The 25,742-nt window shown below is 31.4% G+C and overlaps 3 protein-coding genes across 3 annotated transcripts; 1 reads left to right on the top strand and 2 right to left on the bottom strand.

The window, feature by feature from the left end:
* Window positions 1-451: 451 nt before the first annotated feature.
* LOC116113076 (eukaryotic translation initiation factor 5A-like) lies at window positions 452-2,485 on the bottom strand. The gene is made up of 5 exons (XM_031399233.1): window positions 2,253-2,485; window positions 1,628-1,750; window positions 1,490-1,546; window positions 1,311-1,385; window positions 452-843 (listed from the first exon to the last, which is right to left on the bottom strand). The coding sequence occupies exons 1-5, from the start codon at window positions 2,373-2,375 to the stop codon at window positions 739-741; spliced, it is 483 nt and encodes a 160-aa protein (XP_031255093.1). The 5' UTR covers window positions 2,376-2,485; the 3' UTR covers window positions 452-738.
* Window positions 2,486-6,281: 3,796 nt separating this feature from the next.
* LOC116113929 (uncharacterized protein At5g01610-like) lies at window positions 6,282-7,958 on the bottom strand. The gene is made up of 3 exons (XM_031400090.1): window positions 7,755-7,958; window positions 6,974-7,028; window positions 6,282-6,872 (listed from the first exon to the last, which is right to left on the bottom strand). The coding sequence occupies exons 1-3, from the start codon at window positions 7,839-7,841 to the stop codon at window positions 6,493-6,495; spliced, it is 522 nt and encodes a 173-aa protein (XP_031255950.1). The 5' UTR covers window positions 7,842-7,958; the 3' UTR covers window positions 6,282-6,492.
* Window positions 7,959-9,926: 1,968 nt separating this feature from the next.
* On the top strand, window positions 9,927-12,759 carry LOC116113600 (protein WEAK CHLOROPLAST MOVEMENT UNDER BLUE LIGHT 1-like). The gene is made up of 3 exons (XM_031399755.1): window positions 9,927-10,108; window positions 10,712-10,820; window positions 10,994-12,759. The coding sequence occupies exons 2-3, from the start codon at window positions 10,719-10,721 to the stop codon at window positions 12,596-12,598; spliced, it is 1,707 nt and encodes a 568-aa protein (XP_031255615.1). The 5' UTR covers window positions 9,927-10,108; window positions 10,712-10,718; the 3' UTR covers window positions 12,599-12,759.
* Window positions 12,760-25,742: the final 12,983 nt, after the last annotated feature.

The following is a 25,742-nucleotide window of genomic DNA, read 5'->3' as shown; positions in this document are numbered from 1 at the left end:
AATGGTATTTTCTTCAGAGTCAAAGGAACCCAAATAGTTGTATAAATTTTTTTTTTTTTCCCCCAAAACACAAATATATATATATTTGTGTTTTGGGGGAAAAAAAAAAAAATTTATACAACTATTTGGGTTCCTTTGACTCTGAAGAAAATACCATTTGAATCAAATAATCCCAACATTATATATATATATATCTCACATTTCAAGCATCAGAATACTACTTTTTGGTAGTAAATAATGTAACTACGATTAAATTCCATGCAACATCCTTAATTATTTTTTATTAAGACTCGATAATCTTACAAGTTGGAATTTAAGGGAGGCATTATAATCATCAAAATGAGTAGAAAGATCAAATTCCCCTAAACAATCTTATTACCCACCAATATGTTTGCTCCTTGTACATGCAAATGAGGGCCATTTTTCATTCTATTAATATCAACAAAGAAAATGAAAGCCAAAGAACCATTTCTCACTGATATTTTAATTCATTACACAAATTAAAACACCATAATTTTTTTAACAAGGTGCAACCAATTACCCACCCATCACAAATGCACTACCACATATTCCAAGCAGGCTACGGTTTTCCCACAACATAACACAACATTTTCAAATATAAAATGCAAAATCTAGATGATCAGAATTTCTCTCTTTCTTTCTTTCTTTCTTTCTTTTTTTTTTTTTTTTTTCAGAAAACATAGAAGACCAAACATAACAATGACAGAGATGGTAAAACTAATTCTTAGGGCCAATGTCCTTCAGGGCACAGATCTGCTCCTCACCCATAGCAGACATCACGCTCACAACCAAATCCTTCCCTGATTCAAATCCTTCCTTGATCTGCATTCAACAATAATTCAACACATGCAAATAATAAGTTGAACTTTCCAAACATTTAAAACATGCTTTCAATACACATTCAAAAACCACAAACATATAAACAAGTTAAATGAGTAAATTTAGTGCTGTCAAAAGGTTCTTTCGAATAATCAAAAACCCTTTACATTAATTCATTTCACATATCATTTGACTGAGGTAAAAGGAAACCTTTTTTGGGGCCTAAAAACCCATCCATGTGCTTCGATAGATTCTGCTTTTTGAATAAAAGTATCACTTGAAATGCATTTTTAGAAAGTCTAGATAAATCCTTTTGTAAAAAGAATTTCCTAGTACTTCTACAAAAATACACACAAAAACACCATAAGAAATAAGTGAAAGTAGCTAAAATTGAGCAGAAAGTCAGCAGTCTCATAAATGAAATTGAATGTAATATTCCCTGACATGGAAAAAGGGATAAATAATTTGACCTGGCTCAGCAGACTATCATCAGTTGGGAGCCTAAGATCATCCTTAGTGTTCCCATTTTCAGTAAGCAAACTCACCTGAAATATTTAATTTAATTTAGTTAAAAACCTATAGTTAGAGACGTATCAAAATCGTGAAACAAATAAAAAAGACTACAAAAGGAAGAGGCAAGAAGACTTACAAATCCGTCCTCAGAAATATCAATCAGCTGGTAGTCAGTACGATTGACATGGGGAACCTGTTAAAACAGAAAACATGAGCACAAGCTAATATGGAGCAAAAACAGAAAGACATGAACAAAAACAAAGTTACTTCATACATCACAGTTGTGAGACGAGGGGACAATATCTTCAAGCTTCTTTCCATTGAAGATATCAATTCCAACAAAGTGACACTTAGCATGACCGTGCTTGCCAGTCTTGGAGGTGGAAACTTCCACAACCTGTGACAATTCACAATACATGATCATGATCTAGCAATCTTTATGATCAAATAATTCACACTATCTAAAACCAATTGCAAACTCAAATATAGAAGAGATAAAAACCCCCAATTAGGCTACCTCAGAGTTGGTCAATTTAAATTTACCTAAAAACAAATCAATCAACATTCATAACCTACTAAATAAAACTCATAGATAGTGAAACCATAGCATCATTAAATTCATAAAAGAAAGCTAAAATAAATTGGACATTTCTCAATTCAAATCCACAAGTAACAATAGTATCATCAAGTTCACAAAAGATGAAATCATTAAACATAAAACATGCAATATGTTTCGAATAAACATGAATTGAAAACAAAGAAACAAATCTAAAACTCCCAAACAGATTAAAATATAAGAAACATACAAACAATTACATACCTCAATCTACGATTTTTCGAATTAAAAGATGAAATCTTCTCAAAAATCAAACCAATCTACATAAAACTTGAGTTTTTACCTTGCAAGGACGGTTCTTAATGACGATGTAGCCGTTCTTACGGATGGTACCGGCTTGCTGAGGGTAAGTTTTGGAGGCTCCGGCATCGGCCTTAGACTCGAAATGGTGCTCCTCGTCCGACATGGTTACAGCAACTCGTTAAATCGGCCGATTGAGAGAAAGATGGAGAGAGTAATAAAAGAAAGGCGGAGCAGACGAAGAAAAGGAATATATAGGTGGCGTTTTATATGTATATAGTACAGTTGCCGTGTGTTGCGTTTGCGTTTGCGTTTGCGTTGTCGTTTTTCGTTTTAGGGTTTCATCTATTCATGAATATTTAGTGGGGCCTCTGAGATTTTGAACCGTTGATGTCGATAAAAAGGTTATGTTGCGTTCAATGGACGCTATGTGTGTCTTGAGGTTTGACTAAATATTTATTTATTCTTCCGCATTGAAGATTGGATGATCCTCATTCCAAAAGCTCTGATTAAATAGTGAGCACGGGTAGCGGATAGAACCGGAATTGGGGGTAGAACGAGAATCAGAATTGGTACTGTACACGTAGGTTTTGGTTCCAATTTTTTAAAACCGATAATGTGCAGTTCCGGTTCCGGTTCTTGTGTGTGGAGGAACTGGAACTAGAACTGGAACCTATAAAAAGAGTACCCTGTTTGGAACCTGTAGGGGGTACTCGGTTTGAAACTGATTTTTGGAACCTGTTTGGAACCTGTTTTGGAATCTATTTTGAAACCTGTTTGGAACTTGTTTTGGAACCTATTTTGAAACCTGGACTACAATGAAATATTTGTGAAATATGAATAATGGAGGGTTTCTATTATTTTACATATAAAAAAAATTAAAATAGAAAAAGTTAAATTTTTAGAATAACCTAATTAAATAAATATACGAATACAATTATACTTATTATATATAAATTACACCATATTAAAAGCTTTAGTATATTAAAATACATTAATATTAAAGTTTTGATTAATTAAGTGAATAATTGGAATTATGATCCAATTAAAAGTGTTTTACATTTTTAATGTATTAAAAGAATATTTTTAATAAAAATAGTATATTGATTGAATAAAATATATTTAATATTTACTTCAATTATCAAGTTCTAAGTATATCTATAATAAATTAATAATTAATTAATTATATTGATAAAATATAAACATTATAAATCTAATTACGTTAAATATCATACTTAATCAATTATAACATTTAATGATTACTTAATTAATTATAATTTTATAACATTACTTAATTGATTTATGTAAATTAATTATAGCATTACGTTAATTGATTACTACTTAATTAATTGACTTATAATTTATACATTTAGTATATTACTTAATTATAATTTAAATTTAATTAATTATAGCATTACATTATAGATTTATAGTATAATTACTTAGTCAATTAAACATTTTATTATAAACATGAATACAAACTTAATTAAATGATTAAAAATTTAATTAATTATAAAATTATGGTATAATTACTTAATAGTTAATTCACTATAACATTACATTATAGATGATTATTAATTAATTATAACATTATATAATTAAATGATTACTTAATGATTATGACATTATATTATAATATTGATAACTACTAATTTATTACATAAACATTAACATAATACTTAATTAAATGATTAAGAATTTAATTAATTACAACATTACATTATAAATTTATAGTACGATTATGTAATTAATTGAATATTACATTATATTAAATGATTACTTAATTAATTGTAATATTATATATAAACAATTAATTATAATATTATATTAAAGATTTATAGTAATTATTTAATTCATTTCACTATTTCATTATAGTATGATTAGTTATTATATAATTAATTATAACATTACATAATAGATGATATTTAATTGATTATGACATTATATTATAACATTAATTAATAACATTACATAAACAAATGATACTTATTAAATGATTAGAAATTTAATTAATTAATATACATTATAGTTAAATAATTACTTAATTAAATTATAACATTATTACATTACATTATATTATGATCACTTAATTAATTATAGTTATTACATTGTTAAATTATTACTTAATTAGTTTAAAATTTATAACATACATTATAAATATAGTAATTTACTACATATTATTTTATTACATTACTTAATTAAATGATTAAAATTTTAATTAATTATATATAACATTAAAATCTTATATCTGATTACTTAATTCACTATAACTTACATTATAGTATGACACATAATTAATTAACATTACATAATTAAATGATTACTTAATTGATTAGAGTTATGATTTATGTTTTAAACATAGTATACTAATTTACTACATAAACATTAGCACAATACTTAATTAAATGATTAGAAATTTAATTAATTATAACATTACCTTATACATTTCATTATACATTAATTAATCATTACATTATAGTTAAATAATTACTCAATTAAATTATAACATTATTTATTACTATATTATGATCACTTACTTAATTATATCATTACATAGTTAATGGTTACATAATTAGTTATGAATTTATAACATTACATTATAAATAGTAATAATTTACTATATTATTACATTATTTAATTAAACGATTAAAAATTTAATTATAAACATACCTTATATATTTATAATATGTTACTTATCAATTATAACATTCCATTATAACATTAGATATTAATTAAATGATTTAAATTTAATTAATTATAATATTAATATAGATTTATAGTATGATTACTAATTCATTATAACATTACATTATACTATTATAGTATGATCATAAATTAATTAATATTACATAATTAAATGATTACTTAATTGATTATGACATTATATTAAAACATTAGTAATTTACTAATTTAACACATACTTAATTAAATGATTAGAATTTTATTAATTATAACATACATTATAAATTATGTATGATTACTTATTAATTACATTCTATTATAAACAATATTACAATACTTAATTAAATTATAACAATTTAATTAATAATATTACATTATAATTAAACCCTAACCCAAATAGTTATTTGTTAGGGTGTATTTGTAAACTTTTAAGGTCTTTTTGTCATTTTTTAAACTAATAGGGGTATAATTTTGTACAGGGTACCCTGGAAAGGAACCGGAACCTGCATTTTAGGTTCCGATTCCTTGAATTGAAGAACCTGCATTGAGCGGTTCTGGTTCTGGTTCCTTTTTTTGGAACTTGTATTGTGGCTTCCGTTCCGATTCCCCCGAAAAATAGAGGATACCTTGAACCCGCTCACCCCTATGATTAATTGTAATTTCTAAATTTACCAAAATAGAAAGAATATTTTTTGGAATTATTCTTCGCATCAATATATTCTGATTGTAATGTTTTTTTAGATTTTTGTTGGATTATTCTAATGTGACTTTTTTTTTTGTTTTTTAATACGAGAGTGTTTGGCCAAGCTACGCATACCTCAACAAATTTTTGGACTTAAAACTATATATTAGATAAAAGCTATAGGACTTTGAAGATGGAAAATGTCCTTTTATACATTTTTTTTTTTATTTTTTATTTTTTATTTTTTATTTTTTATTTTTATGATTGGAGTGTCTGAGCCAACTTACTCATACTCATTATTATTCGAGACTTGAAACTATCGACCGAATAAGAGTTAGGACTTTGAAGATTGTAAGATGTCATTTTCATACATTGATGGCCCGATGAGTTTTATGACCACCTTTTTAGCAACATTTCTAATGGATTTGAAGATGCAAGATGTTCTTTCCATACATTATGATTCTTCAACAAGTATTCATTACAATTTTTTTATTTTTATTTTGGTAACTGGGATGTTGGGCAGTTTGTGTGCACCTAACTAATTTTTGGGGTCTATTGCACAGATCCTACAAGTTCAAATGTAAACTACAATTATTATGGTAGATGTCCCAAGATTCAAATCCCAAAACTCAGGAAGAAAGCAAATATCCTTAACCACCAGACTAAGCCCATGGGTAGATTTCATTACAACTTGACTTTTTGTTGTCTTGCAAATTGGATTTTCAGTAACGGGTTGTTACAAGCTGATGAATTAAAGTTCGTTGTGAACATTTCAGGATTCTACAAACCAACTTGAACCTGTAAATCAGACAAAAGCAGAAACAATATTGATATATTCCATTGGTATGGCATACAACAAACCAATGTTGCCCCTGAAAACCAAATAATAAATGCATAAATGAATAACATGCAAGGAGCCTTAAAACTCTTCCACTTTGATCGCGTCACGAGGCATATCATATGCATCTTTTGGTCTAGACCTCTTCACACCAGCAGTGAACCAAACTTTATCAGACTTGTAGCTCTCCACTGCCACATTTGTGACTTTAACCCACACGACTACCTTTGTCTTCATTCCTTCTATTCCACTGAGCTTTCCCCTTGACAATGTCCCTTTCACGCGCGTCCCGTATCTTATAATGGATGAGTCCTTGAAGCTCACCTCACATGGAGAGGACAAGTATACAATCAGCTTCGATCTCGATTCATCGAATTCGTAACATATTATGTTCCGGGGGAACAGACCAGGGGGAAGGTTGTGATCTCTGAGTAGATCAGGCAATGCTTTAACCGGCTTACCTGTGAGGACAAAAACATGGAGTTCATATCCCTAAGAAATGTTAGAACTGCAGATTCTGAATGGCCTGAGCCTAACATATGGCAATTAGATTGAATTATACCTTTGAGCTTGTTGATTATCCATTTTGCTTTCTCCTCGACGGTGTTTGATAAAGACTGGAATTATAAGAAAGAGCAGGCATGGATGAGTATATGCTGTGTCGAAAGACATCATCTTATTTGATTTTCAACAATTATTCTTAAAATTCAAATGCAAATGAACTACTACATATGCAACTTAATGAGATCCTATTGATGTCTGGAAGCAATTCTTAGAATGTAATTGAAAGCATCACATGACACTATGTGCTCTGTCAGGAAAACACTTCCATTGTAGCAATTCTGCAAGGCAACATTGAATCACTAGCATATTATGAAGTTCAAAGCATCCAGAATTAAGGATTCTAAAATTGCATTTTACACATTCAGTCTGTGTAAACTTTTCAGAAGAACATTTATACAACTCAAAATTTGAAAATGCTTCCACTTATATTCCCATTCACTTAACCATATAGAACTAACTCATTCTCACATCAGATGAATGTTAATCACATAAATATCCCCTTCAATATCCAATAACTAAAAGAAATTAAATCCTTAAGATCCCACTTCAGTTTAAACTGTGGATGTTCAAGAAAGCTAGAATTATAGACTAAAAAACAAAAACAAATGGACAACAAAAGTTTGGTGAAGCTGCATGCACTCTCCAGAACAAGAAAACAAGATTTGATACAAATGCTGGAGAAAATGCAGGAAAATATTGTAGAAATGGCATATGGGCATTAAGAAAAACAAGTTTTACAAAGTAAAATGAGAGAATCTATGAGTAAAGATAAGACATACAGAGAGGTCTTGAGTGATGTTAGAGAGTTCTTCCTTAGCTTTCTTGGAAATCCAGAAACTGCTAGCTTTTGTTAGAGCTTTGTCCATTGCTTCCACTCAATCTTAATTGTCAGTGAAGGAAAGACAAAGAGGAAGAGGAAGAAGAAAATGAGAAGCAATGGATTAACAAAAATGAGAAATAACTCACCACCTCACAAGAATATGACACTCTTTTCCACCAAAAACAAATTACATGTCACCATAACAAAAGCTGTGCAAATTCTATTAATATTTCTTAACTTAACTTTTAATTGTAGTATTTTCTCTTTGTATACAAGATTATCTGTACATCATGTGATGTATTATTATATAGTTCCTGCAATAAACTCCAAATATTAATTATGAATTAAGTATTCTTCTAATGAGCACCTAAAGAAAGTTTTGGTTCATTAAATAAAGTAATTTGAATGGAATAAAAATCAATGAAGACAATAATGTGAGATTGAAATTTAAGTGAAATAGTAATTAAATAGAGTAAACGACCTTTCCCACTAAAAAAGTTTCAAAATACCAGTTTCCCACCCAACGTTATATTCCTTTAATACCTAAAATACACTTCACTTTTTCAACCGGCGTTCGGCGAGTTACCTAGAGCCACGACAAGAAGGGTTTTGTAGAGTGGAGGCAGGTGGATTGAATAGTGGTGACCAATTGAATATTCACTGTCGAAATTAGCCGAAAATTAGCTAAGAACAGGAAACCCTAATTTTGCGATGGCCGACAATCAGTGAGAGATCAGGTGCTGGAGTGAGAGAGGTTTTGTAGAGAGGAGACCGAAAGTTCAAATAATGGTGACGGAGAGAATTTTCGCCGCTGAAATTGGCTTTGGGTAGTAATGGAATATTAACTTTGGGTGGAAAAGTAGTATTTTGAAACTTTTTGGGTGGTAAATGTCATTAAGGCAAACCTTGGGTGGGAAAAAGTTGTTTACGCAAATTAAATATTAATGATTGGTATAATCAAAATTAAAATGTTAAATTATTTTGTAAGATAAGTTAGACAAGGACAGCTTACCACAAACATATACACTTCAATGATAATATAAAATTAAAATGCTCCAAGAATTTGCTGGATATTAGTGTATTACAGTTGTTCTGTTTAAGATTTTTTTATTTGTTTTTATAAGCTTAAATTAAATAAATGTATATGGTTTGATTTGGTTGGAACTGGTTTGGGCCATTTCTCTTCCTTAGCCCAGATTCTAGTTGGGTTTAAACTCCTCAATATCTGCGAGCCTCGTCTCTTTTTACTCATTTACACAATAATTTTATATCTTATTTATAGAAATAACATAAAACCCCACAAGGTTTGGACATTTTCCGTAATCTCAACGAAATATCGGTGACAAAAGGTACACTATCAGATATCAATAATGGAAAACGCGACACTCACAACTCTTCTCATAAACTTTCTCTTACAACCTCGACGTGATAGCTCGTAATTGGTTAATTCATAATAGGTCTCACTTGATAAATTGTGACTGACCAATTACGAGCTATCAAATCGAGGTTGTGAGAAAAAGTTTGTAAAGAGAGATTGTGGGTATAGCATTACTCATCAGTAATATGCAAAAACACCCCGTTGTTAAGAAATTTTCGATAGTTTCAATGAAAAACGGGTGAATGACTTTAACACCCTTAGGTTTCCATATCCAACAACCCTACCTTACCGCCACCCAAACCAACACATCCCACACGCACGATTCAAGTGCACATGTCATAGCAACAATCCCCACCGTAGCCGATCACACAACCAGCACCACTATTACCATGAAACACCATCAGTCCCACCACCAACAACACCCATTCAACACTTCCAATAAAAAAATATTAATATGAATTGATATATTGTTATTTTTAATACCTCTAAAATAAGAAAAACATTTTAAAATTATAAATTATTTATATCCTGAAAAATATGTTTTTAACTTGTTTGGATTTGGAGATAAGCTTGAAGACTTGTCAAAATATAATAATAAACTGAATTATTTTATTCTATTCGTTGAACACCAACAGTTACAATTCTACAGGGCACTTGATTTATTTTAACCCAAAAAAAAAAAATCCTAAAAGGCCGCCAAAATGCAAAACAAAACAAAACACATTGATCACAAACTAACTTCTGAACCATCGATAACTTCAAAGTAATTCGCAGATCCAACATTGTTCATTCACTTTTAAATATCAAATTCAGACAAAACAACCTCGTTTTCACCAACATACAATCAAGAAAACACAATTATGTTTTATCCTATGATTCTTCTTTCTTCCACACTTTCTCTTCTTTTTCTCTCAAATTTTCCAGGACTCCTCCAGGTACCTTTCTTTCTTTCCCAGTTTTTTAGAATATTAATTTATTTTGTTTGGTTGATGAGAAAATGTCATGAAAAGATGAGTAACTGATTTAAGAGTTCCGCTTGGATAAGTTATATTTAACTTATCTTCACCTCAATCGTAGTTATCTTACATAAATATTTGCGGTTTTTCTTTTCTACTAACTGCTTACAATTTTTTTTTAAATAAAAACAAATTTTCCCGGCTACCAAACAAGGGATAATAATATTAGAAATAAAATCATTTAGGAAACTGTGATCCAGAAGCAATATGTAGCGTAGACATTAATTTTGTTTCATACTTGCATGGATACACTATTTGATCGAGCATCATTTTTTCTTATGTGCAAAGCTTTATATTTATTTGCTTTTGGAAATTATTTCACATTAACATTCCTTAGAATTGGGACTGGTTTACCTTTGTTAATTGCTACCAACTGGGAATTTGATTTACTTTGTAATGAAGTTAATTACAGTTGAAAAGTGATTATATAGTTTAAAGTAACCCTAATAACTCATAATGCTTCTACTGTTTAACTGGAATTTGTAGTGTTTTAAGGACAATTTCTGATAGTTTCTTGTTCAGAAAAATTATGGGTGAGATTGATACCAAATCCATTGAACCAGTTCAAGTTGCACTGTCTTTCTTCGGCGAGTCTGGTGATCAGGGAAAACACAAGCCTCCCATGAGTGATGTAAGATTTTTTGTATATTCAAAGTTTAAATTTTATAATAGTTGCTTGATTGATCACAAACCCAGATGTTGAAACTCAATTTTGAATCTTTTATGTGATAATTTTTTTATCAATATCTATGAATAGTTGAGGTTCTGACATTGGTTATTTGCTTGTTGTAATTGTTTCATCAGTCGGAGAACGAAAAGGAGAAGAGTGTTGAAGGGCTAATGAAGGATTTAGCCAACTGCAAGCTGCAATTGGAAGCCAAGGACTTTGCATACAAGCAAGTCCTTCTCAAATTAGAACACTACGAGAAAATATCTGAGGAACTTTCCACTCTGCTGAAGCAATCTGAGAATGAGAGGGGGAAGAACATAGAACAATTTACGGGAGCTAAATATTATATAGATGAACTTGAATCAAAAGTGAAGGAGATGGCTGATCAGCTTTCGGAAACTGCAATGATCCGCGAGCAAATTTTACATGTCTTGAATGAGTTGAAGGCTGCACAGGAAGAGCTGATTAGAATGGAAACAGAACTTGCTTCTGCTAGAGATTTGCAGTTCAAGGCAATAACAGAAGCTGAACTGATGGAAAGTGCTGCGAGTATGGAAAAGGAGAAGGCGGAAGAGCTTTTAAGGCGTGTCGTGGAGCTCAATGAAGCTCTTCTTATGTCACAGCTCGCCGAGGAAGAGAAGTGCAATTTTTTGTCTGAGAAAGAGGCTGAGATAGAATTAGCTAATGTAAATGCAGCTCAAGCACAAATGCAGCTAGAAGGATTGAAAAAGCAATTGGAAATTACGCAAGAAATGGAGAGTGAACTATTAGCCAAGTCCATATTTGTTGATGTGCTGCAATTGGAACTGAAGCAATCAGCTGAGCTACTTAGTTCATCAGATAGGGCTACTTCTGATGCCATTGAAGTTTTGAAACAATTAAAAGAAGATATGGAAGTAAAGGTAAGAGAGAACGCGGATCAAGCACTTCACATTGAAGCATTGGAAATGGAACTGAGTCTATTGAAATTAGAACTAAAGAATTCAAATGAAGAAATAGGCTGTTTGAAATCTAGTGTTGAAACGCTTACTGATGAGTTGCAGAGGGCGAAAACAGAGATGAATGAAGTTAAGGCGAGAGAGAATGATGCACAAGTTGAGATAGCAATGCTCAAGTCTGAGCTTCATAAAGGGAGGTCAAAAATTGCAGCAGCAGAGGCAGCTGAAGCAAGAGCCGAAAACATTAAATCAGGACTATATCTTGCAGTTCAGGAACTGGCAGTCAAAGCAGAAAAGGCGAAGAAGCAAAATCAAAAGCCAAAAGAAGGAGCAGATGAGGCAGTAGAAGAATCCGAATCAGTTTTTGTTAATACTCAAGCTGAAGAGGGAAGAAGTGAGAATGATGTCCATATAACTATTTCGTATGAAGAATACGAGTTCTTAAAAAAAAACGCAAAGATGGAAAATCAAATTCCCATGTCATTGGTGGAAAATTCTTATGATTTTGAAGGCAATGATGAAGTGGAAATGGTGAAGAAAGAGCTAGAAGTCGCAATGATGAAAATTGGGGAGTTCCGAAATCGACTAGAACAGGCTGTTACGAGGGCTGAGGCAGCTGAGAAAGCTAAACTAGCACTTGAGGATCAGCTAAGGAAGTGGAGAGAGCAAAGGCAAAAGAGAAAAGCTGCATTTGCTGCACTCAGGGAGGATTCCACACCTCAAGTACAAAACTTTCCAACATATGAAAAGTTACCAGCAATATATCAGCCCCTAGGTAAAGTTCTCAACATGAAGTTCTAGCTTCACAAATTCTGTACCATTTTTTGAATTGATAGATTTGTTTGATGTGTTATATTGACCACCACCCCCTTTAAATTTTTTGTATCGAGAACTTATAAGCCTAATGGCGGGTCTAATATATTCCACTGTTAATTTTGCTTGTGACTCAAGTCTTTTTCTGGCTAACTCTGCATTTAAGGGTTTTGATCTTCAGCTTCAATATAGAATTCTTAACAATTTAAAGAAGGGATAGAAGAAATTTATTGTTCTACCTTTAAATTTAGCTTACTACAGATTATTTATAGAGGAGTGTTGGCAACAATTATATAGTTGTCAGCCTCCTCGCGACATAGATCTAAAATAATTAAAAAATATATTTTATTAGATTTAAAATGGACAGTGCCGCGAGGAAAGCAAGTGACTGTTACATCCACATTTATCACTAGCACTTCTCTTATTCAGATTAGGTTTGCATAAACCTTATTAATTGCTTATAAGCAAGCTGGGTTGCCAAGGATTTGCCTTTTCTTCATCTTAGGGAAGAAAAATTACTTGAAAGTTTGCTTCTATAGAAAGGAATCAACAGTACACTCTTTCATGCTGAAGTTGAGCCTGGCTTCCATACAGAGTAATGGACTATGGGCTTCAATCAACAAGCCCAGAGCAAGATTTAAGCTCTTTAAGGTGCCTGTGTTTGAAAGATAATTTTGTTGAAAATACTGGGAATTATTTTACAGTACTTGAAAATATCCAATACATGAATATCTGTCTTTGATTGGATAAGAATTATATCCAAAATCTACAAGAATCCATATCAATATCTTTCAAAAGAATTTTCAAAAACTAAGCTAATCCAAAAATTCCATTCATTTTATTTAAAAAAAATATTTGATTAAAATCTATTTTACCTTTTTATTGGGAGTTATATAAAATGGCACTATTTTGGGTAGGGAATTGAAAACTAGCACTTTTTTAGAACTTTTTCAACAAATAGCACAATCCAATTTTACACAAATTTGAAGGACCAAAAAGCCGTCGTATATAAGTAAACTCTAAACGTTCACTCATCTTCTTCAAACCCATCTTAACCATTCCCTCCATTGAAGACTTTGAAAAGCCAACCTATAAACCGGTTTTGCTATTCAATTTGGTCACGGATTTCAGTCGATTTGATTTGCATTTAAGATTTTGTTGTATTGTTTTAGATTTAGGGTTTTGATGGAGTTGTTGGTTTAGGATGTAAGATTGGGTTAACTGTTGTTTGATGGTCCGAATGTAGGTGGTTTTAATGGCTTTCGATGGTGGAAAGGGACTTGCATTTTTTGGCCGACAGAGGGTATCAGCCGGATTCATTCAGATTCGGCTATTTGTGCAGTTTAAGGTTGAAGACGACGAAAAATGGTTGAAACCGGCCAATAAAGGGTATGGACACTTTTCCTACCTATAGAGGTATCTGAACTTTTCATAGAGGATTATTTTATATTGTTCAAATGAGGTGACAACCGGTTTAAATTACAAATACTCCCTATCAACCAAAAGAAAGTGTTTGATACCCTTATCGGTCGATTTCAGCTGGTATCGACCCTTTTTCATCGTCTTCAACCTTGGGCTGTCCAAACGGTCGAATTCAACCAATAGGCAGTTCCAAGTTTCGTCAAAAACATCAAAATCCTTCAATTTTCAATATGCCTATCTAAAAATTAACCCAAGCAACCAAGATTAACCACCCATCTACATAAATATCCTTTGATTTAGTAGGGATTGTAGTTATTAAATGGGTTTTAAGGGTTGAAGGATGAGTTTTGGTTTAAGGTTGAAGAAAGAGTCAAAAGTGGCATTTTCGTCCGTAAAATGGAATTACGTTATATTGTGAGAGACTTTCCAAAAAGTGCTAGTTTTAAACTTAGACCTCAAAATAGTGCTATTTAATACAATTTCTCTTTTATTGGGCAACCTAGAATTGTAAATCTAATGCCAAAAATGCAAAAAGTTTTGGATTATTTGTGAAATTTTTTTGTTTGTGATATGAAAAGGAGGAAAAGAAAACTTAATTTTCTTGGATTCCATTACCATATTTTGCATATTTAAATTGTGTTGTCTTAATTCCTGTGTAAGTCTTGATCATACTTTGAAAAGCAATTCTTTGCTTGCAAGTAAGAGGGAAGCCTCCCACAAACTGAAAGCAAACTTAATTTCCAAAAGTGTATGCGGGTCAATTCGTTGAGCACACGTACTGCAATTCCACACGCTACTTGTTCCATTCTTCTAACCTACCAACCCTTTGAGAATTTCAGACGTATTGCAATCCATATCGAATCTTCCACCAGATAAATATACAATCCAACCTTGATATTTTATATAAGAATAATCTTCACGTAATTATGGTCCAATTTAAGTCAATTATAAATAAGAATAAATTTCACATTATAATAAGTTATAGTTTTTCTAAGTCCCATCTTAAAGAACTTGTCTCTATATAGTAATAATTGTATGTATATTATAAAAAAATATATGTTATGTTACATTAAATGTTTAAGATGAAATAAAATATTTATCTAAAGTTGTTTGAGACAATTATTTATACTTTAGAGTTGTTACCATATCTTTTATCTTGTGGGTACGTAATAGGTCGCCAACATAAACACCTTTTTGTTGAAACTAAAATATTTCGAGCTCTCAAACATGTTTAGAGCTTCTTGGCGTTAAACTTTTAATATTTCCATACTATATTCATCCTCAGGATTATCTTTTTCCTCCTCTTGTCTAATTCTAATAATGATTTCTTCTTCAGTTAAAGCATATACAACTTATTGCTCATTTGGATGATTAATGAAGATATTAATATTCATTTGATTAGTGTAGTGAAGTTGTCAAACCTGATCACTTAATTTTGTGATGACTCTTTAATATCTATTTTCATACTATCCTAATGCTACTAAAACAATGAATTAAAATCCTAATACTACTAAAACATGAATTATAAAATCAAAAATCAAAACAATAATTCTTGTAACTACACTTCTATTAAGTTATAACCTCCTAATATTAATAAATTTAGTTAGTCCCAACATTATGACTATAGAGAGGTTCTACTGTATCATGTTACACACACGTAAATATTTATATAAATATTGTTTGATATACATCATATTTAAGATTTTTTTTTTTTTTTTTATGTATAAATATCAAAATAATAATTCATTTGCCGATGGTATGTGAATGATTTTTAGAGTTCATAACAATAATGTCTCTAAGTTTTAATTAAATAATAACAATCTCTCTAAGGTTTTTAAATAACAAAAATTCATCTACTGTTAAGTTTTATGAGTTAAAGATAAACTATAAGAGAGTAATTTAGTAAATTTTCATTCACTCATAATAATATAAGTTCTCATTAACAATAAGAGGAATTTTGTTATTTAAAAAACTTCAACATCATTTTCATTATTACATCATACCTTAGGGTCAATATCTGTGGCTGTGTTTGTTTTAATATTTTTACACTATCCTATTCAAAATATATATTTGTTTCCCTATTCGGAAAATTTTATTCTATTTATACAACTATTTTAAACCCCTTAGGTTTGTTAATTTAACTAAACACCCTCAAAAGAAAAAAGTTTAGAAATTGACAAAAACACTCTCATCCATCCACATTTGCCAGATTCCGGCCACCACCATCGGAAGGTGGCCGGAATCTAGCATAATGGCACACTACCGGTTGGATCTGGTCGGTAGTGTGCCGATCTAGCCTTTTCCGGCTTGATCTTTGGTCGTAGCTAATCGTCAACGATGGCCAAGATATGGACGTCGTTAACCATCAACGATAGCCATATCTTTGGCCATTGTTGATGACCAAACGTGACTAGATCCAGCCGTCAATGGCCAAATATGGCCGTAGATCTGGCCTTTTCCGGTCAGATCCACAGTGAATATGGCTGAAAAATGTCATATCCACACATGATCAGCTAGATCCAGTTGGCCGTGCACCATTACGGCGATAGCCAGCCACCCTCCTGCGGTGGTGGCTGGCTACCGACTTTTAATAAGTGGGTGAGGTGTTTTTGTTAATTTTTAATATTTTATTATAGGGGTGTTTAGCTAAATTAACAAACCTATGGAGTGTTTTTATTAATTTTTAAATCATACCTCGTAATAACTATCTAACTCTAACTTTTTCAAAAATCATACCTAAAATAATAAAACAAACACACCCACGTATCGTTTATATGATTAATAATGATATTTTTGTTCATGTTAACTGGATTTGATCATATTTATTCTTAATATTAAAAAAATCCATATCTTAATGTCCTTAAAGAAAATAATTAGAAGCTTGCAAATTTCTACGTTAATACGTATGTTGGTCATGTACATAATCTAAAGTCAACAAATTTCTAGAATGAGAATCTAGACTTATAATGTGTCCAATTTAATAAAAAAAATAAAAATTCAGCACTTAAATTCTAAAACAAAATGCTAATCTCTCTATTAAAATTCATCAATTGACTGATATATTCAAATAAAAACAATAACAAAACAAAAATGATGTATTTACCAATTTATATTAGAAAAAAAATGTAGATACGCTCGTTTGATAAAGAATTTAAGTACAAGTTTTGTTTTTCAAAGCAAAAGATACAAAAAATCTTATGAAAATGTGTTTAGTAGAAATGAATCAAAATGTTTTTAAAAACAGTAACAGTCGTTTCATAGTTTTCTATAATTCTTAATTTAAAAACAATCATTAAATAGTACATCAAATATATTTTAATACTGTATTAAGAAATAAGAACTACTAAAAAATTTGAATTGTATTTCAATTATTGGAAATTATTTTCCAATCACAAATCAAAATTTTCAATAAATTTTTTTTTTTTTTTCTCCTTGGTATGTCATACTCTATTAAAAAAAAGATTATGGAAATTGATATAATAGTAAATACAATTTTAAGAAGTAGATATTTTGTAAGGTAATTTTGCAATGAAATTGAAGTGATGCCATAATGAGAAAACATGAAGAACGTGAGGTCAAGGTCAAAAGTCTGCTGGGCGCACGTGTGGGGAATGATGTGGAATTGAAAATAAATCTTAGTGAAATTATTAATCAAATCCACGAGACCACAAAATATAATATATGGTCTAAATTTGGTGCACATGGGGGCACCGCACCACCACCCTAGCTGTTTATGCTGACTTGTCCAGATTTAACAAAATCTAATTAAGCAACTAACCTCAATTTTGACCAAGAAAATTAATGGATTACGATTTAATTAGGTAAATCAGCCACCTCATTCTTTTGAAACTAATTTATTTTGCAAATTTTTCCATTGATTTTTAATTTTATATAATGATTTGGTAAATCTCTTGGATTATATTAATTAATTTATGGTTACTGTTCCAACTTTGCTTTTGACTTGATTAAAACCTTCAAAAACACACTAATTATTATTATTTATTAATTTGTCTTCTCGTTTATGTAATTTAGCTAAAAATATGCACAAACGTCTTTGATTGGTCATGAATGAGGTGTTACAAATGTCTTACTAAGAGAAAAGATATGAAAACCATATACTAAAAAAACAAAATTAAATTAAGTGGAATATAGAAAGTGTAATTGTGGACCAAATCTTGAGAATGAGTTAATTTTTAATTTATTTTTTGATGGTAAATTAAAATATAAACAAGTGGATGTACAAATTGAGTGTGACATTTCGTCATCACATTCGCATACATGTCAATTTGCTTTTTATTTATGTTGATGATTATATAATCCATAGAGTATCCTAAAAAATTGAAATATATATATAAATATAATATATATATTATAAATTGGGTTTGTGGATGACTGTATAATCCAGAGAGTATCCTGAAAAATCTTCCTTCGGATAAGGATTATGTTATATATATATCCCTAATTACATATTTGAATTGAGTAAATTACATAGTTAAGTAGAAAATTTAATCAACTTCACCATAACAAGATTGCAATTAAATTAAACTAAATGGTTTGTATTTTTTTTTTTAATTTTTTTTATTTTTATGATTGGAGTGTTCAAGTTAGCTTACGCGCACCTCAACTAATCTTCGGGGTTTATTGAATATCTTACAAGCCCATATTACAAGGTAAGCTACAAATATGGTTGATGACCCCAAAGTAGTTCGAATCCAAAAAGTTAATAAAGGAAACAAACTTCTTAACCGTCAAATCAACCCCTTAAACTTAAATTAAATGGTTGATCCTATAAGAATCCTTATTTATTTTTTTAGGTACAATCAACATTCTATTATTTTATATATAGCATAATCACTACTGCTTTATAATATAATTTAAAATGAAATAATTTTTGAAAGTTTGTTATAAAAAATTGTGTTAATTAAACACAATAATGCAAGGAAAATATTGTTAATTAATTTGATTAATTGTGTCATAGTAGTAGGAGTAATGACAAGAAGCAGCCAACTAGATTCGGCTTAATATCCCACCCACAAAATCTAATCACACACACAAAAGGTTGACAAATAGAATCCTAATTTGACTTTGATTTTTCTTTCTCTTCGCAAACACAATTGAATTCTTTCCCTTGCCGTGATGCCCAATCCAATAACACCCCTCTTATTGAATTACCATAAAACATAATTCATTTAATAAAATTATATTTTATAAATAATAAGATGTTAATATAAAGATGCGTACTATTGACATTACACAGGAGGCCAGCAATTTAATGTCACTTTCCTTTGACCAATTGGTATAAAATGATCAAAGTAATGCAAAAAATAATATATAATTTAGGGTGTCCTTTTCTTACGGTATTTTATTTTAATTTTGTCAACAACTTTTATTCTTGTTTTTATATTCAAAGCATGGTTGTTAAATCGCGTATTATATTGTATATCAAAAATCTAATTTTTTGAATCGTGTATCTTGTATCGTATTATAAGATAAGCATTTTAAAACAAAAAATAATTTTTTTTTTTAAAATTAATATCATCCCCAAGGTTAATTAATGAATTTTGTGATATTATTAGCTTTAAATTATGATATTACATAATTAAAATTAGGAATTTATATAATTTCATTTCAACAATTCATATCATTTCCAAGATCAATGTCAATATCTATATCTCCACTTATGTATTATTATCATGCAAAATGGGAACACATCTTTCTTTTCACTTTCTCTATATAAAATGGGTAAATTTGGGTGGGTTTTAGTGAACCGGGTTTAGTGACTTAGATACGACCCGAAATTATTTTTTGGGCCTCCGGCCCAACTTAATAAAGTAATATCGATATTTTTAAGGATATAAACTGATACATATCGTAGAATACTAATAACCATGATTCAAAGCGTGTTTGTTAGTGATACAATTTAAGGTGGGCTTGACAACTCACCCAATTGGAGGATTACCCCCTCTTATAAACCAGTAAGTCTGAGGTGTCTAGTCTGTGTGGAACTCCAACACTCCACTTCACGGTCAATGACGTAGTTGCTGACTGTAACTCCTCACCCGCTGGTTAAGTACTCAGCTCAACTGAGTCTAACTTTGATACTATGATAGAATTTGAGGTGGGTCTGACTCCTCACCCAATAAAGCGTTGTTAAATGAGAGGATTATCCTTTCTTATAAACTAATAGACTTGAGTATGTCTAGTCGGTGTGTGACTCCAACAGTTATTCATATAAAAATTATTAAGTTAAAATTAAAAACTAATACAATAATCCCAAGGGGTTGACCTGACGGTCAAGAAGGTTTGCTCCATTTTTTAAGTTTTTGAGTTCAAACCTTGGAGCCATCTATCACAATAACGTTGTGACTTACCTGATTCTTTAAGCTTGTAAGGTATTTAATAGACTATAAAGATTAGTTGAAGTGTGTACAAATTGACCCAAATATCCNTATATATATATATATATATCCCTAAATACATATTCTGAGTAAATTACATAGTTAAGTAGAAAACTTAATCAACTTCACCATAACAAGATTGCAATTAAATTAAACTAAATGTTTTTTTTTTTTTTTTTTTTTTTTTTATGGCTGGGATGTCCAAGTTAGCATACACGTATCTCAACTAATCTCTGAAGTTTATTGAATATCCTACAAGCCCATGTTACAAGGTAAGCCATAAATACGGTAGATAACTCCAAAATAGTTTGAATCCAAAAAGTTAATGAAGGAAGCAAGTCTTCTTAACCGTCAAGTCAACCCTTGGACTCAAATTAAATGGTTGATCTTACAAAAATCCTTATTTTTTTTATTTTTTTATTTTTAGGTACAATCAACATTCTATTAGTCTATATATAGCATAATCACTACTGGTTTATAATATAATTTAAAATGAAATAATTTTTGAAAGTTTGTTATAAAAAATTGTGTTAATTAAACACAATAATGCAAGGAAAATATTGTTAATTAATTTGATTAATTGTGTCATAGACACTCATAGTAGTAGGAGTAATGACAACAACAAGCCAACTAGATTCGGCTTAATATCCCACCCACAAAATCTAATCACACACAAAAGGTTGACAAATAGAATCCTAATTTGACTTTGATTTTTCTTTCTCTTCGCAAACACAATTGAATTCCTTCCCTTGCCGTGATACCCAATCCAATAACACCCCTCTTGTTGAATTACCATAAAACATAATTCATTTAGTACAATTATATTTTATAAATAATAAATAAAGATGCGTACTATTGACATTACATAGCAGGCCAGCAATTTAATGTCACTTTCCTTTGACCGATTGATATAAAGTAATACAAAAAATAATATATAATTTAGGGTGTCCTTTTCTTATGGTATTTTGTTTTAATTTTGTCAACAGCTTTTATTCTTGTTTTTATATTCAACGTATGGTTGTCAAATCGCGTATGGTATTGTCTATCGAAAATCTAATTTTTCGAATTATATATCTTGTATCGTATTATATCGTATTGTAGGATAAGCATTTAAAAAAAAAAATTAATATCATTTCCAATATTAATTAACGAATTTTTTGATATTATTAGCTTTAAATTATGATATTACATAATTAAAATTAATCACAAAATTAGGAATTTATATCATTTAATTTCAACCATTCATATTATTTCCAAGATCAATGACAATATCTATATTTCAATTTATGTTATTATTATCATGCAAAATACGAACACGTCTTTCTCTTCACTTTCTCCATACAAAATGGGTAAATTTGGGTGGGTTTAGTGAACGGGGTTGATGACCTAGATATGACCCGAAATTTTTTTTTTTTGGGTCTCCGGCCCAACTGAATAAAGTCATATCGATATTTTTAAGGATACAAATCGATACATATCGTAGGATACTAATAACCATGATTCAAAGCATGTTTGTTAGTGATACAATTTAAGGTGGGCTTGACAACTCACCCAATGGGAGGATTACCCCCTCTTAAACTCCCCTTCACAGTCAATTACGTAGTTGCTGACTCTAACTCCTCACCCGCTGGTTAAGTATTCAGCTCAACTGGGCCTAACTCTTGACACTATGATAGAATTTGAGGTGGGTCTGGCTCCTCACCCAATAAAGCCTTGTTAAATGAGAGAATTATCACCTCTTATAAACCAGAAGGCTTGAGTATGTCTAGTGGGCGTGGGATTCCAATAGTTATTCATATAAAAATTATTAAGTTAAAATAAAAAACTAATACAATAACCATAAGGGGTTGACCTGACGGTCAAGAAGGTTTACTCAATTCTTTGAGTTTTTTGATTCAAACCTTGGAGTCATCTCTCACAATAATATTGTGACTTATCTAACTTTTTTAGGTTTATAAGGTATTTAATGAACTCTAGAGATTAGTTGAAGTATGTGTAAATTGACCCAGATATCCTGGTTTCCAAAAAAAAAAAAAAAAATACAATTAATAAATAACAAATTACTAAAGCTAGTCTAATTCTAATACTTGGTTTAGTTAAAACTGTTAAGAAATATGGGTTATTTTGTTTTATTGTTAGTAAGGGTAGATTTGTCTTTCATTATTTTCTTTGTTTAGCCATATATATCTCTTTGTATTTAGGTTAAATCATACTTTTTGTATTCAATTGAATTGTGCAATATCAATGAAACCTAGCCTCCTCTTTTTATTATTTTCTTTGGATTGTTTAAATGGTATCAGAGCAAAGTTTCATGGGAAGAGGCTTAATCTTAAACACAGCTTGCGCGGATCCAACCTGATAATTTTTTGGAGAGGGTAATCGTTCAGTTTCTGCAATCTGATATTTCGTTGGTATTCATTCAATTTTGGCAATCTGGTATTTCGTTTTCCTTTCTTTGCATTCTGGTTTCTTTGTTCTTTTAATATGGCTACTGAAAGAGACGATTCGCTTCAGTCTGTAAGTGTGAGGGTAGATGACAAGAATTATTCGTATTGGAGTTATGTGATGAGAAATTTTTTAAGGGTTAAAAAGATGTGGGGATATGTTAGTGGAACTTCTGTGAAACTAGAATACTGAAGAGGGTTATGATGCTTTGATAGATGCCTGGGAAGCAAACAATGCAAAAATTATTACTTGGATTAATAATTCTGTGGGCATTCCATAGGTACACAGTTAGCGAAGTATGAGACAGCAAAAGAGGTTTGGGATCATCTACAAAGGTTATTTACTCAGTCAAATTTTGCAAAGCAGTATCAATTGGAGAATGACATATGAGCTCTTCAGCAGAGAATATGAGTGTTCAGAGTTTTATTTCTATGACAGATCTTTGGGATCAATTGGCTCTTACAGAATCTGCAGAATTAAAAGCAGTGGTGCCTATATTGCTCATAGGGAGCAGCAAAAGGTTGGTACAGTTTTTAAGGCAATTCGTAGTGATTTTGAAGGACTTAGAGGTTCAATTTTGCATCGTTCTCCAATGCCTTCTGTTGACTCAGTTGTCAGTGAGTTATTGGGGAAGAAATACGGCTTAAGTCTCATTCTGAAAAGGGAATTCTTTCTGCTTCGACTTCTAATCCTTCTGTGTTAGCAGTACCTTCGAAGCCAGTCTTAATAATCAGAATAAACCTTACACAAGGGTTGCCTTCGACGCGGTGCAGTTCTGTAAGCAAAAAGGTCATTGGAAGGCTGTGTCCTAAGTTAAGACGCAGAATCAATGCAGCCAGCAATCTCAAGCTTGGAAGCCTGGCAATCAGTCACAATCGAATGCTCATAGACCACCTCAGGGTTACAAACCACCACAGTCTAATACTGCAGCAGTAGTTCATCAGGTCCTTTCACGATCCTAGTACTGGCTGAGCAATTTCAGAAGTTTCTCTCCTTAAGCCACAAGCTATGTCTGCTTCTTCTTCCGTAGGTCAGTTACCTCAAGTTCTTCAGGTATGTCACATTCTGTATGGGTTTTGGATTCTGGTGCTTCACATCATATGTCTCCAGATTCTTCATCTTTTGCTTCTGTGTCCCCTTCGTCTTCTATTCCTGTCATGACTGCTGATGGCACTCCTATGCCTTTAGCAGGTGTTGGTTCTGTTGTCACACCTCATTGTCTCTCTCTAATGTTTATCATATTCCAAAACTTACATTAAACTTGCTTCTGTTGGTCAGTTAGGATTTGGTAATTTAGTCACCTTTTCCTCTTCTCTTGTTATGTGCAGGATCTACAGTCTCGAAGCTGATTGGGACAGGCCGTAGGAGGGGGACTATATATTTTGGATGAGTTAAAAGTACCAGTTGCTGCTGTGCTACTAGTGCTGATGCTGCTGCTACTAGTGTGATTTGTCTTCTTTCGTTTGAGTCCTTCTTCTTCTAGTTTTTATTTATGGCATTCTCGTTAGGTCATGTTTCGTCTTCTCGTTTGAGATTTTTGGCATCCACAGGGGTTTAGGAAATTTGCAAACTGTGATATTTCTGATTGTAGTGGATGTAAACTGGCAAAATTTTCAGCTTTACCTTTTAATCGAAGTATTTCTGTTTTCTCTTCTCCATTTGATTGATTCATTCTGATGTATGGGGATCTTCTCCTGTTGCCACAAAAGGAGGGTCTCGATATTATGTTCTTTTATTGATGATCATACTCGTTATTGTTGGGTTTATTTAATGAAACATCGTTCTGAATTTTTTGAGATATAAACAGCCTTTCGAGCTCTTGTCAAAACTCAACATTCTGCTATTATCAAATGTTTTAGGTGTGATTTGGGTGGGGAATACACTTCTAATAAATTTTGTGAGTTGCGCATTAGATGGAACGTTCACACAAACCTCGTGTACAGATACTCCTGAACAAAATGGTGGGCTGAAAGAAAACATAGGCACATTGTTGAAACTGCTCGTTCTCTCTTATTGCTTCCTGTTCCTAGTGTGTTTTGGGGTGAAGCTGTGTCTTACTGCTGTAGGTTTGATTAATACAATTCCATCTTCTCATATTCAGGTTTTTCTCCTTTCGAAAAGTTGTATGGGTATGCCCCTGATTATTCTTCCTTAAAGTTTTTGGTTGTACTTGTTTTGTTCTTCGTCCTCATGTAGAACGCAGCAAGTTGTCCTCTCGATCTGTTATTTGGTCTTTCTGGTTATGGTGAAGGTAAAAAGGGATCGTTGTTTTGATCCAATAACTAGAAACTTTATGTGTCTCGTCATGTTGTTTCTTGAGCATATACCTTTCTTTTCTATTCCTCCATCCATACTCATACCTTGACTAAATCTGATCTAATTGTATAGATCCTTTTTCTGAGGTCTGATAGTTTGTCATCTCAGGTTCTAGTACTGATCATTCTGCAGGTACTGACACTTTACTCTCCAGCACACCTGAAGCTCCCTCTTCTCCTATGGTCACTCAAGCTTCGCTGAGATTGTGGATCCACCTCTACGTCAATCCATACGCATTCGTAAGTCCACAAAGTTACCAGATTTTGTTATTCTTGTTATTCTTCTCTTTGCTTCTTTTAGCTTCTATTCATTGTCTCTCTGAGCCCTCTTCCTATAAAGAGGCAATTCTTGATCCTCTTTGGCAGCAAGCTATGGATGAGGAACTTTCTGCTTTGCATAAGACAGGTACTTGGGATTTGGTTCCTCTACTCCTGGTAAGACTGGTGTTGGTTGTCGTTGGGTGTATAAGATCAAGACTAATTCTGTGGATCTATGAGCGATACAAAGCTAGGTTGGTTGCAAAGGTACTCTCAACAGTATGGTATGGATTA

This window comes from Pistacia vera, unplaced genomic scaffold (assembly GCF_008641045.1).
Source record: "Pistacia vera cultivar Batoury unplaced genomic scaffold, PisVer_v2 Contig121, whole genome shotgun sequence".
Classification (NCBI taxonomy): Eukaryota; Viridiplantae; Streptophyta; class Magnoliopsida; order Sapindales; family Anacardiaceae; genus Pistacia; species Pistacia vera.
This window is presented reverse-complemented; position numbering and strand designations above follow the sequence as displayed.

What these genes read in the sequence shown, in the direction of transcription:
- LOC116113076 (XM_031399233.1), bottom strand. Translation starts at nt 2,375, where the DNA reads ATGTCGGACGAGGAGCACCATTTCGAGTCTAAGGCCGATGCCGGAGCC. An exon ending in TTAAGAACCGTCCTTGCAAG is followed by an intron (nt 1,751 to 2,252) that starts GTAAAAACTCAA and finishes GAATTGTCACAG; the next exon opens with GTTGTGGAAGTTTCCACCTC. An exon ending in ATATTTCTGAGGACGGATTT is followed by an intron (nt 1,386 to 1,489) that starts GTAAGTCTTCTT and finishes TAAATATTTCAG; the next exon opens with GTGAGTTTGCTTACTGAAAA.
- LOC116113929 (XM_031400090.1), bottom strand. Translation starts at nt 7,841, where the DNA reads ATGGACAAAGCTCTAACAAAAGCTAGCAGTTTCTGGATTTCCAAGAAA. An exon ending in ACATCACTCAAGACCTCTCT is followed by an intron (nt 7,029 to 7,754) that starts GTATGTCTTATC and finishes TTATAATTCCAG; the next exon opens with TCTTTATCAAACACCGTCGA. An exon ending in GATAATCAACAAGCTCAAAG is followed by an intron (nt 6,873 to 6,973) that starts GTATAATTCAAT and finishes TTGTCCTCACAG; the next exon opens with GTAAGCCGGTTAAAGCATTG.
- LOC116113600 (XM_031399755.1), top strand. Translation starts at nt 10,719, where the DNA reads ATGGGTGAGATTGATACCAAATCCATTGAACCAGTTCAAGTTGCACTG. An exon ending in ACAAGCCTCCCATGAGTGAT is followed by an intron (nt 10,821 to 10,993) that starts GTAAGATTTTTT and finishes TTGTTTCATCAG; the next exon opens with TCGGAGAACGAAAAGGAGAA.